Here is a 25,607-nt window from a genome sequence, read left to right as displayed (position 1 = left end):
AAAGGTCACCCTGTTGCATTTCTCAGGCGGTTCACGAGGTGTCACTGTTACACTTAGCTTTACACTACTATTACCAAAGACTATACATATTAACAAGACACTGCAGTTCCATTGCTATGGAAGGGCGAAAGATCGACAGCACAGGACTTGGTTTTGTATGACCGAAATTATTCTGAAAATATGGCTGCCGAGTGTGGTGACTTTCCTTAAGGTGACTTTGCTATTTCGTAACGCCATTTAATCTTTGGTTGTGAAATCAACATGTTTCCCATGGAATCTGAAAACACAAGGGCCCACCGCGAAATAATCTAAACGCTATAATGTTTCTTTATTCGCTCGTTGCATTAATGACAGTGTGTTTTAGTCAAGGTTACACCATCCGAAGCTCGGTCTCGTGGGCTGTCACGAATGATGTGGTGGATGAAGAGCTGGACCCGCACTCAGACGAAACGCCCGATGTGCTCGTCGATAATATCGGGATCTGGAAACAAGCCTACCCGTCCTCTGTGTACCGGGACGGTCCAGACAAAAAAACTGAACAGGGGTCAAAAAGCGATGACTTGTCATCTGCATCTCGTGTGTTTTCATATCGAATAGCGGAGTTGAAAGTGCCGTCCAGTACGCCTACCCCTCCGCCTCATGAGGAGACGGCGAGGATGGCCCGATATATGGCTCATTACAGCGACTGGGGTTACCTAGCAACCATCTCCACGCAGGAGAAGGTGATTCTTTATTTATTTTGGTGCTTCGATCTGAAGCAGTGTGGCAGGAGTCGGTAGTGACGCTCTGTGCACTTTGGTTTAAATAAGTATTTTAAACGTGTTTTAATAAAACCATTGAAACGTAATGCTGTTCCGTAATGTCCACATCTTGCACTGATAAACTGTGTATATAATAAATGAATCCACTTTATAATCATTTTAATCAATTAGTCATTTCATTATTGAACATAATTACATTATGTCTGAGAGTTTAGTTATTCATGCACATTCTAATACAAATACATTGTAACACTTGCTGCATGTGACCAAATTATTTGTTGCATGCGTATTCCTCTTGGAAACTTTCTTTGAAGACAATCTCTTCTCTTAATGTTAGATCAAAGGACTCCCATTTGGAAATATCTTCTCAGTCAGTGACGGTCCACTGGACAATAGTACTGGAATTCCTTATTTTTACGTCACACCTATGGACAACACGGTAACGGACATTCAGAGCTTCCCATTTGCCTCCTTAACATTTTCTCAAGCAGAAGGAGATTTTTGCAGGTGGGTCACATATCTTAAATTCTTCCTATTTACTTGAATTTTTTTCATAGACATGAAAAGTGGTCATAGACATATGTATTTATGTCAATTGTATGTGTTTATACAATTAATATTTAAATTAATGCTCTATATTCTGTTTTCATGCTACTGTATGTATTTTTCTGAGACAGGAAGCAAGTTTATGACCCTGAGGATCCAAGGTGTGCTAGACTTACTTTGACTGGTAAAATGGTGGAGGTGGAGCCAGAGGAGCTTGACTTTGCCAGAGAAGCAATGTTTTCAAGGTAATAATGCAAAATATGCAAATGAATGTATTTTGCACATATTTTTTTTGAATGAATGCTCAGCTGTATACACTTTCAAGCCAGTTAAATGTCATAAGAACTTGACAAGGCACATTTGGATGAGGTGTTTAAAAAAATATATAAAAATCATTCAGTTTATTTTCTAGGTTAGAGGGTAAGACTTGGGAACACATGCCACCATTTAATAGAGAAGAATATAAACCAGTATATCTTTTTTTATGCTTCCTATATTTATCTATCGGTCAATGACTTATAAGGACCACTTATCATGTGGTGCGTCCAATAATATCAATAATTGTATTAAAATACAAAATATGATATATTTATTTTTGATACAGCATGCTTGAAACAGTAAAAGAGAATGTTTTTTTTATTATTATATAAGTTTAATACGATTTTTCAGGAAAAAATTAATTTGTTAATTTGTTAGAAACTTAAAGATTTTAAGCATGTAAAGGAAATGAATTAATTTCAAGATAAATAACGATAGCACCACATTCAATTTTTAAGATTATGGCCAATTCATAGATGAAAAACACTAAAATCACTTAATTCAATTAAGTGATTTTATCTGAATTTATGTGTACACTTCATTTTTAATGTTTGAATAACTACAATAGTTATTATTTTTTTGTATTTTAAAATTGGCAAGTGGAAAATCCTTATACGTCATTGACCCATAGAAACTTGAGTAGTTTTAGGGCAGTTGCATAAATTTTGCCTTCTATATATATACCACTCCAAATGAACTCGGACCATCTCAGGGGTCCATGATATCAGCATGGTGTACTTATACATGATTTGCTTTGTGAATGCAGAATTTATTAACATAAATTTGCCTGCATATAGAAATTAGGAGGCAAAGAAATCTTCCCCATTTCAGCAACCACAACTGAAGTCATGTGATACATAGTTAATACTGTCAACACTGACAAGGGATAACTGGTGGCAGAAGCAAACAATTTTAATCGCGGAACCATGCAGCTCCTAGTGTTTGCAAAAATAAATTTGCATTACTATTGTTTTATTTTCTTTAGGCATCCTGTTATGAAAAAGTGGCCCCCAGAACATAAGTGGTTTTTCATGAAGCTGGTTCTGGAGCAAGTTTGGTTGCAGGACTGGGTTGGAGGAGTCTCACTCATTTCACTTGATGAGTATTTCAAAGCAACACCTTTCTAAGAAGGAAAAACAACAACCACATTATAGAAGTTGAGAATGAAAACAGTATAAAATATTTAAACTGATACGACTTTGAAAATAAGAAAGTGCTTTTGATTAAATGTTTTGCCCTGGCCAGGATTTCCATGACCCTGAATTTTGCTGCTTACATATTCTTAAGAAGTTGTTATATTATTAAAGGTTGGAATTTTAGTTCATGTAGTTTTGTGTTTACATATTTGTACATAAACATTAAAAGCACTCATATTAAAAAATTCTACTATAACCACTTAAGAAAATGTAAACAACGCTGGTTCAGAATAACTTCCTTTTTAATTTTGTTTAAACTGCACAAACATTTGAATGGAATACAACAGAACATGTATAACACAGTTAAAATGTTATATGAATGTCTTTTAAAATGTAATTATGTTTGTAAGATTTAAAAAAAACAATGATAACATGAAACCGAAGTGCTGCTAGACCTTGAAAAGTGATCTATAGGCTGTATATTTTTATACACAATAAAAGTATATGAAAATGTTTATGTTAAATAGTAACTAGAGATTAGATTAGGATGTTAGGTTTTATATTCATTGTCTGGAGGACAATTGTTAACAAGACCTCATTTTAATCGAACAAAAATCATCCTAATAAAATCTTAAATAATAGTTTGTGCCTTGAAGTTTCACAATGATATACATAAGCTGAACAATTGAAATAAAGTATTACTTGTACATATTATGTGCAAAAGTGAAAGTTTACTGTCCTTTTTTTGTTCAGTATTTTGTGGCTCACATGTTTGTTTTAAATTTCAATGAAGAACAAAAATGTTTGACAGCATTATAATAGAGGATCTTAAAATAGATGTTAGCAAAAATAAAATGTAACACTTTCTAGCTGTACATGAAGAAAATATTAAGGTACAATCTATGTTATTTCTGGGCCAACCCATTTTGTGTTAATTTATAATTCAACTTTGTTGTCTCTTTTATTTATTTAACACATGATCAACAAAATGACAAGCATAACACGTCCTTTTTTGAGATTGGCAATAGTGTGAAATGACTGGATTGACTGAATTACCGGCCATTTGTAAGAACAACAAAAATTCAAACATGTCTTTCACATGACCATGTCAAATGGAGATTATACATAATATGGGGTAAATCAAAAAGTTGTTTGCTTAAGTGTCTGTGTAGAAAAGAAAGGAAACATTGTACTATTATATTTGTATACTGCAAGGGTTCAAGCCCTTAAACTATCAGTGACAGTGAAGGTCAGATAAGCAAATCAATTATTCATTAAATGTGGATGCCCTCTGGCGCCTACATGCAGACGGCATGCATTACGCACACACACCCACCTAAATATAATGTACATATACACCAGGCAAAACAGACCTAGCGCCAATCTGATCTAGAATTAAAGAAACTTCAATTTATGGCTTAAAATATGTGTGGGTAGGTTTAACAACTCTGAAATAAAAAGTTACCAAGATATCAAAATGTGGTGACAAACTGTATAATAAACAGAATGGTTCATAGGAAAGTGAGCCGCTAAAAACTTGAGAGATCTTTGTAAAAAAAAATGAATTGATGCAATGAGTTCAGACTACCGTGTGGCGGCAGGCAGGAGCTGTACTGTGACCCTAGCCAATCATCTTCCACGATTTGCGATCGCTACTCTTTGTGGGAGAGGTCTGTCGATTTTACCCAATCATCGTTTATGGTGTGTTTTTGCAACCTTCGGTGGGTGTGGTGTGGAACAAAGCTTGATTGAGAGCTCAAATCACCAGTCAAGGTTCAGGCAGCACGGTGCGTCTGATTAATACATTTATCAAATTCGTGTTTGGATCGCAGTTTTAAAACAAGCGTGAAAAGGTAAGAACTGTTAAACTTGATTTATTTGAAAATGCCTGTTGTGTCTGATATATTTGGGGTCCTTCGACAGGTAGTCAACACTGTTTGTTTTATAGCAACGGTCGGAATATCTGTTTTATAAAACATGGAATGTTGTATTGGCCCAATTTCTGTATCTCCCTATCCACGAAATGAATTGATCTCTGCAATATTTGATAATATTTTTTGGTGATCCTTATGGGGTTCGTGATTTTCCTACAGTCAGCATGCATGTATAGGCTATTTGTCAAAGCTGTCCGTTTAACTATACAGTGCAGTCACCCTTTAACAAAACCGAAGCCCACATAATATCGTTATTATGTCTATTTATATTTCTCTAGGTGCGGGAAACAAGCAAAGGCAGGCATGAGCATTGCGCGTTTTGCTCTTGAAATGCATCAGTTCCGCTGGGTTGCCTCGTGACTGAGAGGAGGACCGCGCGAAGGGAGACAGCGGATGATTCGGACCCCTGTCACCTCCCCTCCGCTCCTCTGAAGCGCCTATGTACGGCTGGATCAAGAGGACAGTTGCACGGGGAGGCGCTGAAATGAGATGAGGCTCAGACATGGAACTGTTGCCACTGCGATCGTTTTCTTCACCTCGTTTCTCAGTTTATCTTGGTACACGGCTTGGCAAAATGGAAAAGGTACGGAGATCTCTTCGATTCATTCATATTTCGCCTATGTTACACCTTCATCTAGCCAAGCAATGTTCAAAGCCAAGCAAAATGTTCCAGCCGGAAATGTTATTTTCAATAGTGGATCATTCGAGCTAATGCATTCATGGACAGTATGTATTAGAGTAGGGTAAATTAGATGCTACACTTTAATATATGTGACATTTAGTAACAAAAGTTTTCTCTAGAATTTAGTCAAATGTGATTGTTCAAATGCATTCGTCCACATTTGCATTCCCAAAACCACAATAACAAAAATGCTTAAATAACTTGAATATCGAATGAATTACTTAGTCAATGCTTTCAGGTATTTTAAAGTTTCACTCTTATTCAATTCTGGGGTTGAATGAGATTTTAGGCATTAACTAAGTTTAGGAGATTTGGTCTACCAGTAACTTTAATCAGAAATTAAATTAACATTTAATTAGTCATGCATAAATATTTTCATATCAACCCTTTTCAGTGTAACTTAAACCTTTGGTGCCATCTGGACACCACAATTTTGTGATTGTTTAAGGACCTAGGCATTTAAGTGTGGAATTTGTATTTTTCATTATTCGTTTTTCAATGCCTGTTTATAAAGCAGACTTTAAAAGGTAGATTTGTCACTGTTGAATCTCTGTACATATCTTATCTCCCTCTAAAACCTGTTGTATTAGCTTGTTGAACCTGCTTGTAGGTAGCCTTGTGGCTTCTTAAGATCTGTTTTCTATTCTAACTGACAAGTATCACACCTGATGGTGAGTCTTTTTAAAGGGTCTTAAATTACAGCTAAATCTATATATATGTCAACAGATTACTTCACCCAAAAATGATCATTCATCATTTACTCACCTTCCAGTTGTTCCAAATGTGTATACATCTCTTTCTTCGGATGAACACAGAGAAAGATATTTGGAATAATGCGTACAACCAAACAAATCTCAACACACATTGACTTCCATAGTAGGAAAAAAATGTTTTGTTGAACACAAAAGAAGACATTTTGAAGAATGTAGGACAGCAAACCGTTCTGGGGCACTTTTGACTACCATTGTTTTTTCCTACTATGGCAGTCAATGGGTGTTGAGATATGTTTGGTTTTAAGCTGTATGACTTTCTTTCCTCTGCAGAACATAAAAGAAGATATTTTGAAGAATGTTGGTAACCAATACCCATTGACTTTCATTGGTTTTGTGTCCATACACTACAAATAAATGGGTACCATCATGTGATGTGGCATCACACCAAAAATCCTTCCCCCCACCATGGCTACAGTGCAGCTGCACTGCAACCAGTGTTACACCAACTCTTTCACTAGTTTTAGGGATTTTCCAACCCCTTTTGTTCAGTAGAGGCTCATACAGACAAACTTGGTGTCTTTTCGGATAAACATTAGCTTTTGGTCCGTGGAAAAATGTCTTGTTTTCCCGATGCAGGGATCATCTCTCTCAGCGTCTACTCTGTGCAGGGAGAAGCGGCAGCCTACTCATGAATTATTGAGCACAAAACGGCAATTCCAAAAACTTGACACTGTTACCAGAGGTTACGTTAGACTTTTTTATTAATCAAAATGATGGACAGGCTTGTAAAAAATCAGTCATAATCTATTATTAACCGTCACTATTGTGCAAGGTGGCGTTACATGGTAATTAGCATGTTTGTTAGCATCTTCACCCTGTTTTATATTCATTTATATATTTGATGTGGCGGTTGTCACACAAAAAATAATAATCACAGACAAATGTTTATGATCATATGTCTAGTCAGTAACAATTACAGGTGAATGTAAATTGTGTTTTGGACTCACTCACAAGTAAGCTGCAGTTTGGTTCATGTGCTGCTTTTCCCAATCACTGAATAGAGAAGACCACAAGTGAGAAATTGTAAGCCATTGTAAGTTAGCTTTTGAATGGGAAACACACGTGTCTTCGCGATCGTGTTCAGGGCAGGGGTAGTAACATACAAATCCGCTCTTATGAAGGGAAATTACAAAAATGGGAGTATCAAATTGCCCTTATTTTAGTCCGTCAAAATGACGGATGGCCTTGAGATTTTTCGTCACTGGAAATCAAAATATGTCAAGGACAAAGTTTTCCGTTAAAGTGACCTCTGACTGTAACTGACTGTTTGATATATAAATATGAACATGAGAATGGCTTTACTGGGCAATATGCTGTATTAAAATTTTGCGTTTAGGTGGTACTTGACTGGAAGAGCTCCTACAGCACATTTACATTTAGTCATTTAGCAGACGCTTTTATCCAAAGCGACTTACAAAGAGTGAGGGAGCAACAAGCGATATGTCATACAGGAGCCATAATACATTAGATCTCAATACAAAGTTACTGGTTTCCACTAAAGCTAGACCACTACCTGTTGAGAGAACGTTTTTTTTTTAAACCAATTCCACATTGCACAAGGTGCAAACAACCTCAGTCTTGTCGAGGTTTCTATTGGGAAGCTTCTTAAAAATGAATATTCCCTGAAGCAAACCCGGCGGCTTCATAGCTGCATCCATGTTAGCACGTCACGTTTGATGCGGTAATTTCACAGTAACGTTATGTTGTTTTCAGACCAAACGCGAATGGCGCGTCAAGCGCGAGTGATTTATATGTTAATGCAAAGAGCCAATAGACCTACTTGCTGCGCGAATCGCGCGAATGAAGCCCTGCTTATGAGATGATGCAAAATGTTAGAAAGTAGATGCGAAACTGTAATATACGTTGCAACACAGAAAACAATTATGTTAATTTTCCTTTGAAGTCATCCATTGGCACAGTTCAGCAAAATCTTATGAGAAACAATGATAGTAACAGAACTTTCTCTTTAAATTACTAGTATTTATTGGAACCATTCCACATATGTGCACTTTTATATTAAATTCTCGTGTCTTCAGGGCGTTTAGGACATATTAGTGACTCATTATTAAATAATTTGATGTCACTCTGTCTCATCTGTCTGTCAGGCACAATGTTGAGTACTGTTTTAGGTTTAGGTTTTACGAGCAGTCAAAGATTGTAGGTGTAATAGCATTGTCACTGCTCTCAAAGGTTCAAGGTTCCATTTCTTTAGAAGCTATATGCTCGGTTTCACATACAAGGTTTAGACTAGCCCAGACTAAAATGAAAGTTTGAGCTTTCTTAACAGAAAATAACTTGCCCAAATATATCTTAAAACATGTAATTGCCATTGTTTTGGCTCAAGATGCACAACAGTAATATTAAAGGGACTTAAATAGCCTCATTTAACTCTGGCATAGTCCTGGCTTAAGCTGAGCCTTGTCTTTGAAACCCGGACATTATTTTCAAAGATTTACAGCAGATTTTCTGTTGTTTTGGGTTGTCTCTTGGTGTTTGAGGCTTATCATACCTGCTGGAAAAACAGTAAAACCATGTCAATAATACAATAGAAATTTTAATGGATTAACTGGTTATACTGGGAATCGTATTGGTTTTATTTTGTTAATTCAAACCCAACAAGCATTGATCTGTTAGCTCCCGAGCAAGGCATGAAACCCTGCTGTATGTATCCAAGGGTCACTGTAATATTTTCACAGAAAGCTGCTCTGGATCTCATCTTTCAGCATTCTTTTTTGTTTCTGTTCTAGTACAACGGGGTTAAAATTAACTGCACTATTGGCCTGTTCCTTCTTTTTTATTCTCAACAGAGGCTTTCCATCCTCAGGGTGTGCGGAAAGCACAATAGGCCGAAAATAGCGGCCAAGGATGATTATTCTCAGAGAAACTGTAAGGGAGGGGTCAGTTTTCTAATGAACTTTATTGAGAGGAGAGGACTGTTTGTCGCGCAAACGTTTTTTTGTGCAGGGCTGGATTGTTTCTCTTCGTGAGGATCCCACGCGTACCCTTGTCATGCAGAGCCAAGCTGCAGGAGAGCGAGGGGGCTGTGTTAAGCACACTTCTGCGAGAGAAAGTCACTGATTTACAATAGAAGTCAAATGATCTGTTAGATTTGAGAGCGAGACTTTGATTAGATTAGTGAGGTCGGCATCTTAGTGCTATTTTTATTGAGGTGGAGATTTGAAAGGAATTCATTTAGAGACCCAACTTCTGAGTGATGTTTTTTTGTGTGCTGAGCTGGTTTGTTGTACTATGGTGTGCAACCATGAAAGAATAGTTCTGTTTACAGTCATATCCATATCAACACAATCTCATGACAACTCATAACGATTTTATGAGGTGGCTAATGTATGTTTTGGTGCGATTTGCTTTCGTGCGTTTAGTGCCTTTTTCAAATAATTGTAAGGCATAGGGTTGGGACAATAGATGATGCGATTGTCCAAAGCCGAGGGCTGACAGATATCCCGCTGTTGATCCGGCATTGTGATTCCCACACGTAACCCCCTGCAAAGGTTTCACTTTTGTCATGTGACTCTCGCTACAGCGAAAAAAGGCTAAGGAGTCTGTGAACTCGTGCTATACCCATTAGATGCGCTTGCTTTTTCAACTGCACAGGTCACGTGTATAGAGAAGTCACACCTTATGTTACAACTGACACGCATGGCTTTTTATCTGCGCTGCTTGCTGGACGCTTGTACTGTTTAAAGTAGACACTGATGTCATCGTCAATCGCAATGTTTCACTGTAGACATCGTCTGATGCCGATGTGGTAGACATTACCAACCCTAATCAGGCTGTCCAGACAGACAGTTTATTCATGTCTCATAGTTGTTTTTCTGTCTTACACTCTTTTGTAGGGATGTAACAATATTATCGATATCGTGTTATGGCAATAGCAAAATTGTCTCAATATGAGAAAGGAGAATGTTAGAAAAAAATTACCTTTGGAAAGATCCATCTGGTGCAATTATTATAAAAGTGATTTTTAGGTCATTTGACACATCATACTATAACCCATACCTCTAGACAACAGTTATGATCAGGGGATAAGAAAAGTGGATGCTTATGGCACGTTTCCAAGTCATCATTGTCATTTTTAACATTCCGATAAAGACCATGGCATGGACTTTATACCGAGGTATTATAGCACAGTGAGAATTTTGATATTGTTACATCTAGGGATGCACGATAAATTATCGGCCATATCGTTATTGGCTGATAAATGGACATTTTTAACGTTATATCGGTATGGGCCGATATTACAATTTATGCCGATATAATAAAGCCGATAAATCTTACATTTACATTTAGGCATTTGGCAGACACTTTTATCCAAAGCGACTTACATTGCTTTATCCTTTACATTTTACATAGGTATTTGCAATCCCTGGGATTGAACCCACAACCTTGCATTGGTAACGCAATGCTCTTACCACTGAGCTACAGGAAAACCTTAATCATTTCCTCTGGTTAAACTACTTCATATGCACGCTGCTGCAGTTAAAATACAGTACAGTACTGTCTTGATCATTTACTTTCAGATAAAGTGTTTTTGAATGTGTAAATTATAGGAACAAAAGCATATAGTTTAAATCGGACTGCTGTATGAATGCTTTCTGTCTTGAGACCTGTTAGATATGTGGCTATTGAGAACATTTTTTTCGAAGAACATCTATAATTTTTTTATTAAATATACCAGAAAAGTTTGAAGGTTAAAGAATCGTTAACTAGTGCAAAGTAGGCTTGATACATGATTTTCAGGGAGGGAAAGATAACTAACGGTTACCTTGTTTTCTACGATGAATGTTTTCAAATGAAAGGAGTTGTCCACTTTTTGCCTTTTGTTTCAGTCTTAATAAATATTGATATACTGTATATCTGCCAATATATCAGTTATCTGCGTCCGATGTTAAAGAATTATCTGTTATCGGTCAAAAATGTACATATCGGTGCATCCCTAATTACATCCCTAAAACTTCCCTACCTTAAAACTTCTAAACCTCTTTAACCTCTAAAGTGTTCTGCAACATGCTGTTTTTTGCAATTCAGATGGTTTTGAATGCAAAAAACCTGTCTGATTTACCAACAGTCTTGTTGACTAATAGTTGAGACAGTACACTTTCTAGTCAATTTTAAAAATGGGATTTTGCGCGTCTCTGCTCATTATCTCATGTAGCTATGTAGAATGTTTAAATAGCTGGATGAATTATTGTTTATTTATAATTTGTCGATATAACTCGTGACAGGCAGTTCAAACACATTTCTCACTCTCTCTGCCTCTTCAAATGAGCTGCTTGTAAACTAAGCTTCTTTTGTATTTCTGAACTTGAACCACTATTTAAAGCTGTTTTTAATGCTGTAAAGCATAATTCAACACACTTCTGCATCTACTTGAGGTTAAATCAATGAAGCGAAGCGAGTGTTGCTATTTAAATAATATCGCTCTTTATTTTTTACATAACGCTTTGACAAGAGCCGATACAGTAAAGTGTGAGTCTAAATAGATCTCTAGAAAGTAAAACGAGACATACAGTACTTACTTAAAACAGACCCTATAATCACCACCTTATAACACACAGGTCCCATTTATAATCTGATTTCTAGATATCTATTTGTTATAAACAGCTGTTCTCTGCTATATTTATGCATATATTTATAATTCTCTTCTGTGTTAAATATTCTCTCTACATTGTTTGTCTTTAATATAGGTTTGTAAGTCCCCATAAAGTTAGTAACCCCCCCCCCCCATAAGAGTCATTTAGCCTACAGAGCCCTGTCTACCGTGCACTATAGACGGTTTTATCTTAACAATATAAACAAACTGCACATGCACACTTTTGTGACCCCAACTGAACTTCAGGTACACATTAACAAACTGTAGATTGGCTATAGATTGTTTCTGATAACAATCAAAGAAACCGGGAACAACCGTTACTTGGCTAAATTTGTCTCTCCAATATTTTGAATTGAGACTCCGATACCAAGCTGAACTTCTAGATGTCAGTGTAACATACAGTATGTTTAAATGCGACCGAACTACAGGACCCATTCAACAAATAGTTTCAATTCAAATCAAATGAAAATACTACAAAATCCAATAAATCGTTTATCTTATACAGTAAAATTCATAATAGAAATTAATATTAATAGAAATAAAATAAAATATACATAGTTATTATTAGACACAAGCCAAACACAAACAGGAAGTTAACTGGGGGTCATGCGCGAGCACGTCCGATAAACCGTCGTTGTATAGGAAAGTGTTTTGTGTCCACTATTACTGCTGACTAACTTGAAAAAGAAAAATAGTGTATTATTATTAATAGAGAATGTGTAGCTGACGTTACTCCCTATGTTGCATGTGCAGTGTCGCCGCCATCTTGGGAGGATAATACTCCACTACTATTATTGTTTTGATTCCTACCGTTACATGTTTTGTTTGATATGTGGTGAAATCGAAAGTCAAGGAACCAAGGGCTGTTCCTGAACAACTCTGCGTAATGCTATTGCAGTTAACACAGCAAGGCCGACCTACCATATTTATAATTTCCTAATCAAACAAGAAAAACAAATCACTGCATTGAACACACTAGCAGGCAGCCATCCTCCCAAGATGGCGCAACATTCAATGCAGCGTGACATCGATTAAGTTCTATACATTAGAATTGGAGGACTAGGTTATCTTATCATGAGGCATGTAAAGATTTACAGCCCTACTATGAATTTGAGTGTTTATTTATATGATTTTCTATCATACGTTGACTTAGAACAACTATTTTTATTAAAGGTGGTACTTGATCTAGATCATTCTAGACAAAAGAACAGTGTCAGTGTTCCAGACAAGTTCTCATTGAATCACCATTATACTTTACTGTGGCATCCCTCTGCTATCCTACCTCCATATAAGGTTGAAGAACGCAGCCATTGTCATTGAGTCCAAATAGGTTTTTGGCTCTTGCTGTTGACATTTTTCAGTTTTACCACCTCTCATCTCCAGTGCCAAAGGATGCAGTTTTCAAGAGCTGTCACATGAAGTCATTTCTGGCTGTTATTCCTGGCAGGTGTTATTCGCCTCTGTGACTTTGCTCTCTCTTTCTTTCTTGCTTCTCGCAGGAGGAATGTAGTTTGTTAATGGTGTGAGGAACATTACTTCTGTTTAGGTTGGGAAAATGGGAATTGAGAACAGATTCTTCTGGAAACAAATGGTTTTCCTGAATTACATTTGTCGGATGTGCTTCATCCAGCATGCTTCAGCACATGCTAAAATATTTGGACCACTGATATTGAATTAAAATATATTGTTTTTGTTTACATACTGAATTAAATGCGATGAGTGAATTCTTTGTGACTCAATGTGAAATACTTTATGAGCAATACAGCCACATTCATGATCAAATTTTCCTATGAGCTACTGTTTTTTTATCATTTGACATGCAGTATCATGTCAGTTTTACCTTGTATTAACCGAATGTTCACTGAAAAGTGGTGTTTGACTTGCTGATCTGTCATTACTTTTGTCCTTTACAATTCAAAATGATTTGAGATCTGGTGTTCAGTGAGATTAAAGGCTTAAATCACAGTAAATACAGATTTGTATTGCTTGCTTCTCATGGATCAACATCTACGATGCACAATCATTTGGAGCGAAGCAACCAGCAGGTCAATCCACAGGTCAGCAATCAGTTGCTAGTTTTATGGTCAGAACAACCAATTTGGATGCCAGACGGGGGGAGCAAATAACGGCTTTAGTTACTGAGATGATCGCTAAGGATATGCATCCGTTCGGCTTTGTCGGAGGGGAGGGCTTTAAAAATCTTATGGAGTTTGTAAAGCCCGAGTTTACTGTTCGTCTACAAAAACGATCACTGCCAGACTGGAGAAACTTTTTCATGACAATAGAAATTGGAAGCATTTTGAGCTATTAATTCATGAAATCGTTCTGGACTGTTAATAAATGCAGTCATTCGGTTAATATATTTTAATGCGTTTTAAGTCTGGTCTAAAATCTTTATGGCTTTATTATATTTTCCTTGATCAATCACACTGCTGTTTTTTAGTCTGTATAAATGTGCATGCTCATATTTTACAAGGAATCGTCAAAGCATTATGAGCGGTTGATGCTGCTCGACGAACTGTTAATAAGCGCCGTTATTCGGTTGTTAATATATTAATGTTTCAGCGCGTTATAGCTTAATGTATAGCTTGATGTAAGATTGCCTATTCCATAATAAATAAAGCAGTGTGTCGTCACGGATTTAAAGCGTAAATGGTCTCCCTCTCTCCGTTTATCTGTGTGTAATACTGTGAATTTCCAATAATTTTCATATAGTTTTCATAGATCTTCGAATATTATTTTTGCTTTAAATGCCCATCCCTAAATTCTATACAGACTGGCTTCTTTAAGGAAATATATTTGAAACTATAAACATTAGATTTCAGTTAACAGACTCTCTTGTGACGTAAACAGATTGTAAGCTTCCTGTTTGTCCGCAGTTGAAGACAGTCATAAGTCATTCAACCCCTGTAATGGCATGAGGGGGAGTTAATGATGAGAGAATTTTTAGTTTGGTTGATCTATTCCTTAAAAAGAGTTTTGAGTTGTGTTTTTGCAACCAGATTTGTTGAATTCCTAATGATTCCTTTCATGTTGTACTTTATATATTTTTCGTGGATTTCCTTTTCATCTCCTACATTAAACTAATGGTTCACAGAGAGATAGTTAATCCAATCGGGATGGAGCCCATGCGCTATTTTTGGCAGTCCAGCAACCAAAATGGAAACAAAACAGAGCAGCAGTGATATAAGCAGAACCAGAAGAGGCTTTCAGCTTCAACACTAGACAACTCTGTGTGTTTCACCTGAGGGACACATTCACAAACAGAGGGCTGAGGAATAAGAGCTGGACAGAGAGATATGTGCAAAGAATCTTGACGAAGGGCTCATTTACATCCCAAAAGGGCAGTTACGTTGGCATGAAAACTATAGGTTTAGGCAGGGAATTAAAGCACATTCCCAAATTTACTATTTAGGGTCAGAACCGGTTAAGGATCTGGATTTATATTAAAGGGGTGGTTCAACAGTGTTTAATGAATTCTGACTTCTTTACAATGTTATACGTGCTGGCTTCTCATGCTTGACATTGTCAACTTGTCAAACAAATGATGCAGTATTTCTGTGCACGATCCATTCAGCAAGGTTTGTATAAGTTTTGGAAAAATTTTGGATATGAAATTCTGTTACGTTGCAACTTTTCCTACTCCCTTATTGGACGATTCTTTCAGAAATGCACGCACACGCAAAGAGCAGTGCTGTACAGAAAAAATCTGTCTGTGCTTAAAAATAAATTAGCCAGTGTAGCAGGCGTGCGATACTGTTTGGCAGGTGCATTAACACAGAGCTGCGTGTTTGTGTGAAGTGTGTTTGTCGCTGCGCTTGTTTGTGTGTGACATTAATTAAAGCTATTAAGTCCATATAACTAGATGTATACTCGCAGACGTGGAATCCTGTTATTTAAGTATGTCATATGGCTGTTCTGCATGTCTGTGTGAATGAACTACACAGTTCAATCTTCTTCACGCGTGACACTTGTCTGCGTCTGCACTGAATAAGGTTAGGAACACATTCAGTTCATTTCCAGAGTTCAGTGTTTTTCTTGGGTCAAAATTGCTCTTCAGTGGTGCCTGATGAACACTGTCATCCACATACAGTTTACCATACTCTACTCTTGAACTGCGAGTCCTGACAATTTATACAATATTAAAGGAAAAAAAAACATTTGATTTGTCATTTTATACATTATTTAGTTGAACAACCTTTTCTAAGTAAGGTAATGGTTATGAATTAATGAATAAACACAGAAATTACCTGTCACTCTCACAGCCTCCTTTCTTGGCCTTTACTGATTGTTATTTGCCAGACTTGATGAAAATATATTGATATATAATTATATCAGTATCATAGGACATTAAAAAGTAAATTATTACTCATCCCGTACTTAAAACAACAGTTCTTATTTTCACCACATACAATTAAACTTATGATTTGTTATGTTTAGGATTTGTTCTCTCCTGTCTAAACTAAATGATTTTATATAGGTACTAGACATTGTCAATAAATAAATTGTAAATACTGTCCATTTTTAGACTAAATCTTACTAACCACTCATGCTAGATGGCCTAAGCACACTTACTTTCTGAGGTGTTTTGAGTAATTGATTTGATAGATTCAGACAGTGAGTTCTGTGTTTGACATATCAGTTGCTTCAACTGTTCATTAAAATGAGTCATTAGGACGCGAATCGGACATTAGCAGATGCAAAATATAGAAGCTAACATGGAAAACACCTCATCGCTTGTTTATGTTCATGTCAATTGAACGAGCTGAATCCTTGTCAGAGAAAATGACAGCAAGTTCTGATCGCAGTTCATCCCTACCAAAGTTGGAGAACCATTGATATAGAACATTACACTGACTGACAGGAAAGTTATTAATGAGCCGTTACGTGCCAAACCCAATTTTTAAAATCGACTAGTAATCAATTTAGGTAAAATATTCACCGGATGTGCCACGCGAAAAATGGATTCGGTCTTTTGACATCATCTGTCATCGTGTCCGTTGCTTTTGATTGTTGTGCATGTAAGAGGGTTGTGGCTAGAAGGAAAAATTGTTGTACCCTACACTTGTAGGGTACTTGTATAGTAAAAAAAAAAAAGGGTAGTTTAAAAATGATATAATTTATCCATATTCATGTAACATTAATATCATTAATTTATTAACATTTATTTATTCATTCGATATTATTTATTAGAATGATCTTGCTTGTTCTATAAACACCAAGCACTGTGCTGTGTTTTACCTTTGTGTTTTTCTGTTTTTCCTGTTTGCTCCTGTAAAGCTGCTCTGGAACAATGCACATTGTGAAAAGCGCTACCTAAATAAACTTAATTTGAATTGAATTTGTCAGTTACCTGCCTATTCGTGTGATGAAACCGCATATATTTTTTAATGTTGACAACAGACGTTTTATACTTGTGCTATAACTGTTTGGCCTGTGCTACAAAACTTTAAACCTCTTTAGCACCAGTGCTATGTCCAAAAAATTTTAATATTCAGCTATGAAGAGCATAGGAAGTGTGGATGGTGACAGATATGGTGACATAGTTGTTTTCAGACTGGTAGTTTAGATCTTTGGTTTACAGCTGGCGTTAGATAACTCATGACTAGTGGCTTTAGAAATACTGCTATGGACAACATGCAGTACAGTCCTGACAACTTGGATAAAGGCGTCAGCCCAAATGCACAAATCTAAACGTAAGCATATACAAAGTGACTTACAACGCATTCAATCTATACATATCTTGTTAGTATGTATGTTCCCTGATTGATCCCATGATCTTTGTGTTGCTAATCCAATAAACTGCATGAACACACTCTGCTTATATGTGCCAGTGAATTTAAGAGACACAGCACTTGTGGTGTGAGTTTAATGTGCTTACTAATCAAATTTAAAGCTTTTTGAAGATCATGTGTTAGAATTTCTCATCATATATCATTACTGATCTATTTACAAATTTCTTTAGGTATACATTTCGCTAATAGGGTTATGTATATTTATTTTACAAACAAATCTAGATTTACACATTTCTCTCATGTTTTTTTAATGAAACTTTTGCCCTTTTCAGCTCCATTGACAGTATAATATTTTTTATTATTTGGGTTTGTCGCAGTAAATCTTGGTGTTCTTGTCTTGACTGGCATTCTTCAGGTCCTGTAGGTTCTCTGGTTTCCTTGGATTCTCTGCACGTTTGAGTTTTTCCCACAACAGCTCAACAGTGTCCAACCAGCTTTGCCACTCGAGACATTGGGACAATCGATGATCTCATGCACAACTATAACAAAAGACTGCCGGCAGTCAATAAAGCTCAAGGAGCAAACGTGTGATAGTAAGAGCTAAAGATATATTTAAATAGGATAATTTGATTTTTTTGCCACTTGTAATTTACTTTATTTCTTTAGGACATTAGAAAATAAAAACATGCATAATTTAAATTGCTAAATATCTTTAGGTAAGAGCTGTGTGAAATATAAGAAAATGGCTACGTAAACCAATGCGTGCTTTATTTAGGGGCGGTCTGGTGTCCTTGTAAGAGAATAGAGAATTTCCCATCGAGATACAGAATTTTGCTTGCCCTGCACTTTCTCTCTTTCACTGCAAATGGTGAAGGAAAAGCGACTCACCCATCGGTGCCTGAGAACTTGGATGGTATCCATGCCTCTCCAAACGGCTACCTTTCCATCTTTGTTCGCATTTATACATACCATTTTCTCCCAAAACAATTCCCCACGTGTCATATGACCAGCACACAGTGATTGTGTCACATGAATATTCCCCTTGTTTCTGCATTCCTTATTCCCATAGTCATACTTTGTTTCAGTTTGACTTCAGTCTCTATCGCAGTTCTTGATTTGTGTGAATGAATTCAAACATGATTTAGATGGCACTGGTTTAATGTGAAGTGTAAAACCAAATTCTCTCCAATTTTTGGTAATATCTATTTATTTGTATTTTAACAATATACAAATTATACAATAGGTTGTTCTTTGGAAAACATTGACTGACAGTCACGTATTGATTGACTTATAATTGACGCTTCTCACTTTCCCATAGCAGGTTTTTTGTTAGGGGTATTCAACTCTGGAACCCTTTTAAGTATGACTTGAAGTTAAAAGAGGGGGAAGGAGAAGAGATTAAGAGGGTGGGACTGTTTCCTTTGGAGAGCTGATAAGTGCTGTAGTCAGCTGCAACTCTTACCCTGTTGCTTGTTTATTGTGTGTGTCAGAAAGGAACATGTTGTTATCCCAGCTCTCTCCGTGTCCCATGGTTCTCGACCTCTACACAAGACCATGTGTTAAAAGCATGTGTTTGTGTCTTTTGAAGTCATGCACAGACTTTCATTGATGACCTTATATTGCCATAAAACTATTTCCATTCATTTTCAAATGAGTTTGTTTGTGGTTTTGTACATTTTGTTTTAAAAACTAAACATCCTGTTCCTTTCTATCCAAAATCAAGTGCTTGTGGTATAAAAACATCAAAAACCATAGAGGATCTGATCTTAGGTGACATGATCTTTCAATTAAATGTTGGTCGAACTTAAACCCTTTGCTGACGTCTTTCTCTTTTAACCACCAAGCTCCATTCTTCTGTTATTATAGTCCACTAAAACGTGAAATTATTAAAGATTTCTGTTACTAAATTAAAATAAAATATTTACATAAATGTTTTACGTGAAACTTAAACTACATTAAAATGAGAAATCTTGTCTCAGGCAATAAAATTATTGACTTATACATAAATTAAAACTAAACTAAATTTAGCAACATGAATAGTTATCATATAAATAGTAAAATAACATAACAAAATTCCTAAATAAAACCTAATAAAACTAAAACTAACAAAAGAAATCTACCATAAAATAAAAAATGCATGTAAAATCAGCAATATTTTGGCTGGGCCCCAGAACCACAGAATATATGTTTTATCCAAAACCTTGTCCTGCTGAGCTAAGAAACATTTCTGGGCTGTTCGGTGTAGTCTCGATGACCCCTGAATGATATCGTACAGGAGCTCAGATTCCAGTGGTAGAGCTATGCTACATCTTGGAGCTTTGATTCATATTTTATGACACTGATTTGAAAGTCTGCTTCTTTTCACCTTGTTTCAGGGGCTTATACAGCATTGTTTTGCTGAATGAGCCCCTCCTTTGTTTTATGTGATTGCCTGTGGGCTTTCATCTTCAGAGCTTTATAGTGCTGCTCTCCCTCATTTTATAAGGCAGAACATAGTGCTGTTCCACCAGGTTAACTTCTCCACTGAGGTTCTCTGTGCCTAGGCCTGACAAATTTCAACTCTTACCTTGAATTCTTTCCTTGAGGGTGGAAGACAATTTCAAAATTATTTTTTAGGTTGGCGGAAGATTGGATATTTAGATGTATGGTATACCTGGTAAATGCAGTGCAACTAGGGTATTTTATATAGTTTTTAGCTTTTTCTTGGTAATTAAACCTGGGACCTTGTCGTGACTAGCACCTCACATAGGTTAAGGAACTGGAACCCTGTGGGAAAAGAAGAATAGCTTCCTCTCCAGCACATTCACTAACGCAGAGGAACAAAGAGCAGGTTACACAAAGAGCAGCATTATGTTGTCATCTCCCAACGGAAAACCACTTTGTCAGCAATCAAACATTCAAAGAACGTTCAAATCAAACATGGAATTATGGCATGCAGGTTGAATGTGTGAAAATATTTGGATGTTTAGTGCTATAAGTGCCATGGTCACTTTAAAATGAATGTGATATCAAAAACTTGTCTCTTTACTTTCACACCGTGTTGTGCATGACTCATCGGGGCAAATCTGAAAAAAAATGTAATCCTTATAATGGCATACGTACTGTTTTTACATGTTTTTAATGTCTCTACTTAACTCCGCTGATTTAAAGGATTACATCCCATGCCTGTGTAATATCTTGCAAAGAATAACATATTAACACAAAATTGTGCTCTTCCGTGTAGGGTAATACTGATGCTTTGCAAATTTCAGCTGCACCCTTTTATTCCTTACAATATTATTCCAGTGCCTCTTTACACACAATTCTCCAATGTTTACATGTATACCTTGCACCAACCTTTTTAACTCCAAGACCCAGAATTGTATTCAACAATATTCAAAGGCCCCCTTTGACAAAAAACTTTAAAGCTTGACATTAAAGTGATACTTCACCCAAAAACGTCTTTTCTGTCATCAGCAGAAGAAGAATGAAGAATGTCAGTAACCGAGTAGAATGGTTACTGACATTCTTCCAAATATATCCCTTTGTGTTTAGCAGAACAAAGACATTTCAACAGGTGTCGAACAATCTGCGGGTGAGTAAATGATTAAATATTGACAGAATTAAATATTAATGACAGAATTAAATATTTTGGGTGAACTATCACTTTAACATTTAATGGTTATAAAAATGACACCCTGTTGAGAACCAATGCCTTACACATTCTTAACATTCCAATAAATAAACCGTACCCCAGTCGTTCTCAAACGTTTTCGTTCTAAGCCCCCCAAATAAAAGTGTATAATCTTAAACTTGAAATTTTAATTCAACTGAAAGAACAAATTCTGTCATACAATGCAGGAACATCAATAGTTTTAGTTGGTGGTTTTATTTTTCTGATGTTTGATTGTATAGGATGTATGATTTCTATATTTTACATTTCTATATTTCAAATAATGCCACAAAAGGTACTGTAACATTGACCCTATGCTTACATTTTTTTCTGAAAAGCAAGTTGCTAGTCATAGAGAAATTTATGCACTGTAAGTCGCTTTGTATAAAAGCATCAGGCAAACATAAAATTCACAAATTCATAAGTTACTCATTTGTTTTATGCATGTGGGTTCACTGGGAATCAACCCATGACCTTTGCCTTGCAGAAATAGATTACTGCTTACATGTCTGTTTAGTCCAGGGAGCAGGTAGGAGGTTTAGATTAGTCCTAAAGTTGTAAAAGAATGATGCTGGCATGAAATTAGAGATAATAAATCAGACCTATAGAAGCCTTGAAAAGTTCATTTCATTTGTTTCATCAGCAGGGCAGTGTTGGCATTCTCACCGGGAGAATGCATTTATTTAATTATCTATTTATTAGATCTTATTTACTAGAATTATCTTGCTTGTTCTATAAACACCATGCAATGTGCTGTGTTTTACCTGTTGTGTAATTGTCCACAGCTCGTGTAGTGTGTCACCTCCTGTTGCAGATCCTTTAAGTGGTGCCACGTAGTGTGAACACATTAACAACTTTAAGACTCCAGTATCCAGACTCACAGAGAGCAAGTCATGTAGTGTGAACAGCTCAGCGGTCGGACGGCATTCAATTTTCTTGTTTTTAGGCCTTTCCTATTTAAATTTTCTCAAGATGACTCCATACAAAGGAGAACTTGATTCTGTACTCACGGGCTGTTTGAGATATGTGCATGGTCGGAAATGCACATCTCAGACAATGCGGGAAATTCTGAATTGAGTTCTCTTTCACGTCTTCTTACTCTGAAAAAGTCCTAAAGTTGTAATTTTACACAAATGTACAATTTTCTAAAGGTTTCTAGCGTTTCTCGACATTCCTTGCATTACAGTGATCCAATACATTCTGCATTTAGGTATGTCAACCTTGTTTGTTTGAATGGTCAAGAAATGCAGAGAAGCAACCCAATTTTAAAATGTCTTCAGTGTTGTTTTTCTTGTAGCTGTTCATTTCCATGTCATGACAATGTGATCGAACAGTAGAGTTGGGTATCGTTGTATTTTAGCAATTCCGATTCTGCTTATCGAATCAGGTTCTTATCAATTCTCTGTTCCGATTCCAATATTTTTTGGGGAGAGAAATTATAGCAAATAGTTTTTGCCACATTTAGGCAATAACCTAACCAGTTGGCTAACTGTTAACTGTGACAATTCGTCAAATAATAACAACACTTCCGTTAAGGAATATTAAGAAGCAATCAACAACCAAAACTTTTTATTATAACATAAAAATACAACATAAAAATGTTTAAATTAACTTTTAATTGAATCATTCATTCAAGAGTCGTTCAAAATGGTAGATGGTCCATTATCTGAACAATTATTTGTGAATTAAACACAGAATTAATTCATTTTTAAAAAGTGATTGAATGAATAATTCAAATTAATATTATTGAAATAAACTAGAACATTTGTATTGAATTGTGATGACTATGGTACTAAGTACCCTAGTGTGAGACGCTGCTAAAATTAGCTATTTTTGGTGCGTTGTAAACACGGTGCTTCCTTCAAATTGTCGCCATGTTGAAGCAAATGTTTCATCATATAAGAGGTAATACCTCTTCCCTTGCACAAAATATCTTGACCAATGTTTTGCATATGGCAATGCTATCATCTTTTTTCACAAAGTTCAACCAAACTTTTGAACGTTTGCTGCAGTCAGTTATAGTGCCGATTGTAATGAACTGTGCCTATGTGCGTAATGACATAGGGTCCTTGTAGCAGGTCCTCCTGGCAGACAGATACAACTGTAAAACTGTGACTATAAGTGACTGAAAAAGTCAGGAATCTATAAAAAGAACGGAAAAGCGCACATCCGAATCTAAAACAGGAACGGTTTTACTTACCCAACGCTATCGGACAGTGTGTCACATCACATTTCTTTAATTCCAGGACAAAATTAAACCAATTTGACGGAGATTGTACTTTTGGATGATTCTTTATTTTACATAGATTTGACCCTTCTTGAAACACAATGTCTTGAGTAAAAAAAAATGCAGGGAGTGTCTACAAATCCATTAGATGCACTTCCTGGTTTTATGTGTGCTGTACGTTTGGATGGAGGCTTGAGAGAAACGAACAAAACAGAAAAAGGGGCAGGGACAGAGGGGTAGGGAAGAATGTAACAAGATTACGGGATGTGCAACAGTTTATATGCTAATCCATTTAAAGGCTGCAGTCTGTCAGGATATTAGATGGACTTTCTGTGGTTGAGACAAACACTGGACTAATGGTGATTTAAGGGCTGACTGTTCTTCATGGCTGTTTTATTGATCTTTGCAAATTTGCCTGAAGAATGATGCTGGCATGAAATTAGAGATAATAAAACGGACCTATAGAGCCTTGAAAAGTTCATTTCATTTGTTTCATCAGCAGGGCAGTGTTGGCATTCTCACCGGGAGAATGCATTTATTTAATTATTTATTTATTAGATCTTATTTACTAGAATGATCTTGCTTGTTCTATAAACACCATGCAATGTGCTGTGTTTTACCTGTTGTGTAATTGTCCACAGCTCTTGTAGTGTGTCACCTCCTGTTGCAGATCCTTTAAGTGGTGCCACGTAGTGTGAACACATTAACAACTTTAAGACTCCAGTATCCAGACTCACAGAGAGCAAGTCATGTAGTGTGAACAGCTCAGCGATCGGACGGAAATCAATTTTTTTAATTTTCTTGTTTTTAGGCCTTTCCTATTTAAATTTTCTCAAGATGACTCCATACAAAGGTGAACTTGATTCTGTACTCACGGGCTGTTTGAGATATGTGCATGGTCAGAAATGCACATCTCAGACAATGCGGGAAATTCTGAATTGAGTTCTCTTTCACGTCTTCTTACTCTGAAAAAGACATATCCACTAGGGGTGTGACAAGATCTTGTGCCACACGATCTCACAAGATTAAAGTATGATACAGTTTCTTGTCAAGGTCTTGTGATATCACATGATGGAGTTTGATGGTGAAATTATTATTGAATACGCCCTGCAACTTTTAAATCATATGTGACCCTGGATCATAGAACCAGTCTTGAATAGCACTGGAACATTTTAAGTAAAAGACAAAAGTATTGCATGGGTCAAAATGATAGACTTTTTTTTAATGCCTAAAATCATTAATATATTAAGTAAAGATCATTTTCATGAAGATATTTTGTAAATTTCCTACCTTAAATATATCAAAACTTTATTTTAGTGAGTGGATGGCCTGTCACACTGCCCCTGATTAACAACTTCAAAGGCAATTTTCTCAATATTTAGATTTGTTTACAGAATTAAACGGGTGTGTTTCATATAGATATTGGCCTATTTTAACAATTCAAACATCAATAGAAATCTTATTTATTCAGTTTACATATTATGTAGATCTCAAATAGATGTGAAATGAAATTAATTTAAGCAAAGTTTTCAAAATGCACCTATTTTGCATTTTGAGATTTTAAGTTGAATAAAATGTTTTATATTTCGTCATTGAGGATTACTTGGAGTGTAAAAATCTTGTCTTGTTCTCGTGAACCCAATCTTGTGTATAGTCTCATCTCGTGGGATAAGTGTCACACCCCTAATATCCACACAAAATGATTTCAAAATGCTCATAGTAGCAAGTATCCTTGTAAAAGTAATTCATTATGTCTTAAATGAACGTGAAAGTTTGGAAATAAACTCATGTGTTACAGTATAATAGATCCGTGCATCTCTTAAAGGGGGATAAGCATAATAAACATCTCAGTTTTGAGTGTGGCCATGATGTCAATGGGGGGATTTCTTTCTAGAGCATGACATTAGCAACGCCAAGGTCATGGGTTCAATCCCAGGGATTGCAAATACTCTCATACAAATGTATACAGTACAGTTTCTGCCAAATCCATAAAAGTAAATATAAGAGTGTGCACATTTCGTTCAGGTTACAGAAGTATTCGGCAGCGTTGCATAGAAGACCTAGTTCAACATTTCATTTACTGATCGTTTAAAACGCAAAAAAGTAAAAAACGCAAATGTATAGTGAATTGAAAGTTGTGCATTGATAATGTGATGATGTATTGTGTGCTTGTGACTCTTTAGCTCTGCTCATGGTACAGCTCCAGGAGCTCAACTGTTTTCAGAAAGTAGT

At 36.2% G+C, this 25,607-nt stretch overlaps 2 protein-coding genes across 2 annotated transcripts in view; both read left to right on the top strand.

The window, feature by feature from the left end:
• The first annotated feature begins 219 nt into the window (after positions 1 to 219).
• creg2 (cellular repressor of E1A-stimulated genes 2) lies at positions 220 to 3,490 on the top strand. Its single transcript, XM_056755160.1, has 4 exons — positions 220 to 722; positions 1,099 to 1,268; positions 1,439 to 1,552; positions 2,611 to 3,490. Exons 1-4 carry the CDS (start codon positions 321 to 323, stop codon positions 2,750 to 2,752), a joined length of 828 nt encoding a protein of 275 aa, XP_056611138.1. The 5' UTR covers positions 220 to 320; the 3' UTR covers positions 2,753 to 3,490.
• Positions 3,491 to 4,499: 1,009 nt separating this feature from the next.
• Positions 4,500 to 25,607, top strand: part of mgat4a (alpha-1,3-mannosyl-glycoprotein 4-beta-N-acetylglucosaminyltransferase A) — a 48,424-nt gene continuing 27,316 nt past the window's right edge. Inside the window, exons 1-2 of the mRNA XM_056755018.1 lie at positions 4,500 to 4,614; positions 4,974 to 5,278. Of these exons, the coding sequence (XP_056610996.1) occupies positions 5,185 to 5,278 (94 nt within the window). The 5' untranslated portion in view covers positions 4,500 to 4,614; positions 4,974 to 5,184. The remainder of the gene's footprint in view (positions 4,615 to 4,973; positions 5,279 to 25,607) is intronic.

This window comes from Triplophysa dalaica, chromosome 8, assembly GCF_015846415.1.
Source record: "Triplophysa dalaica isolate WHDGS20190420 chromosome 8, ASM1584641v1, whole genome shotgun sequence".
Taxonomy (NCBI): Eukaryota; Metazoa; Chordata; class Actinopteri; order Cypriniformes; family Nemacheilidae; genus Triplophysa; species Triplophysa dalaica.
This window is presented reverse-complemented; position numbering and strand designations above follow the sequence as displayed.

Coding starts and splice junctions, on each gene's coding strand:
- creg2 (XM_056755160.1), top strand. CDS start 321: ATGTTTCTTTATTCGCTCGTTGCATTAATGACAGTGTGTTTTAGTCAA. Junction 723..1,098: donor CCATCTCCACGCAGGAGAAG/GTGATTCTTTAT, acceptor TCTTAATGTTAG/ATCAAAGGACTCCCATTTGG. Junction 1,553..2,610: donor AGAGAAGCAATGTTTTCAAG/GTAATAATGCAA, acceptor TATTTTCTTTAG/GCATCCTGTTATGAAAAAGT.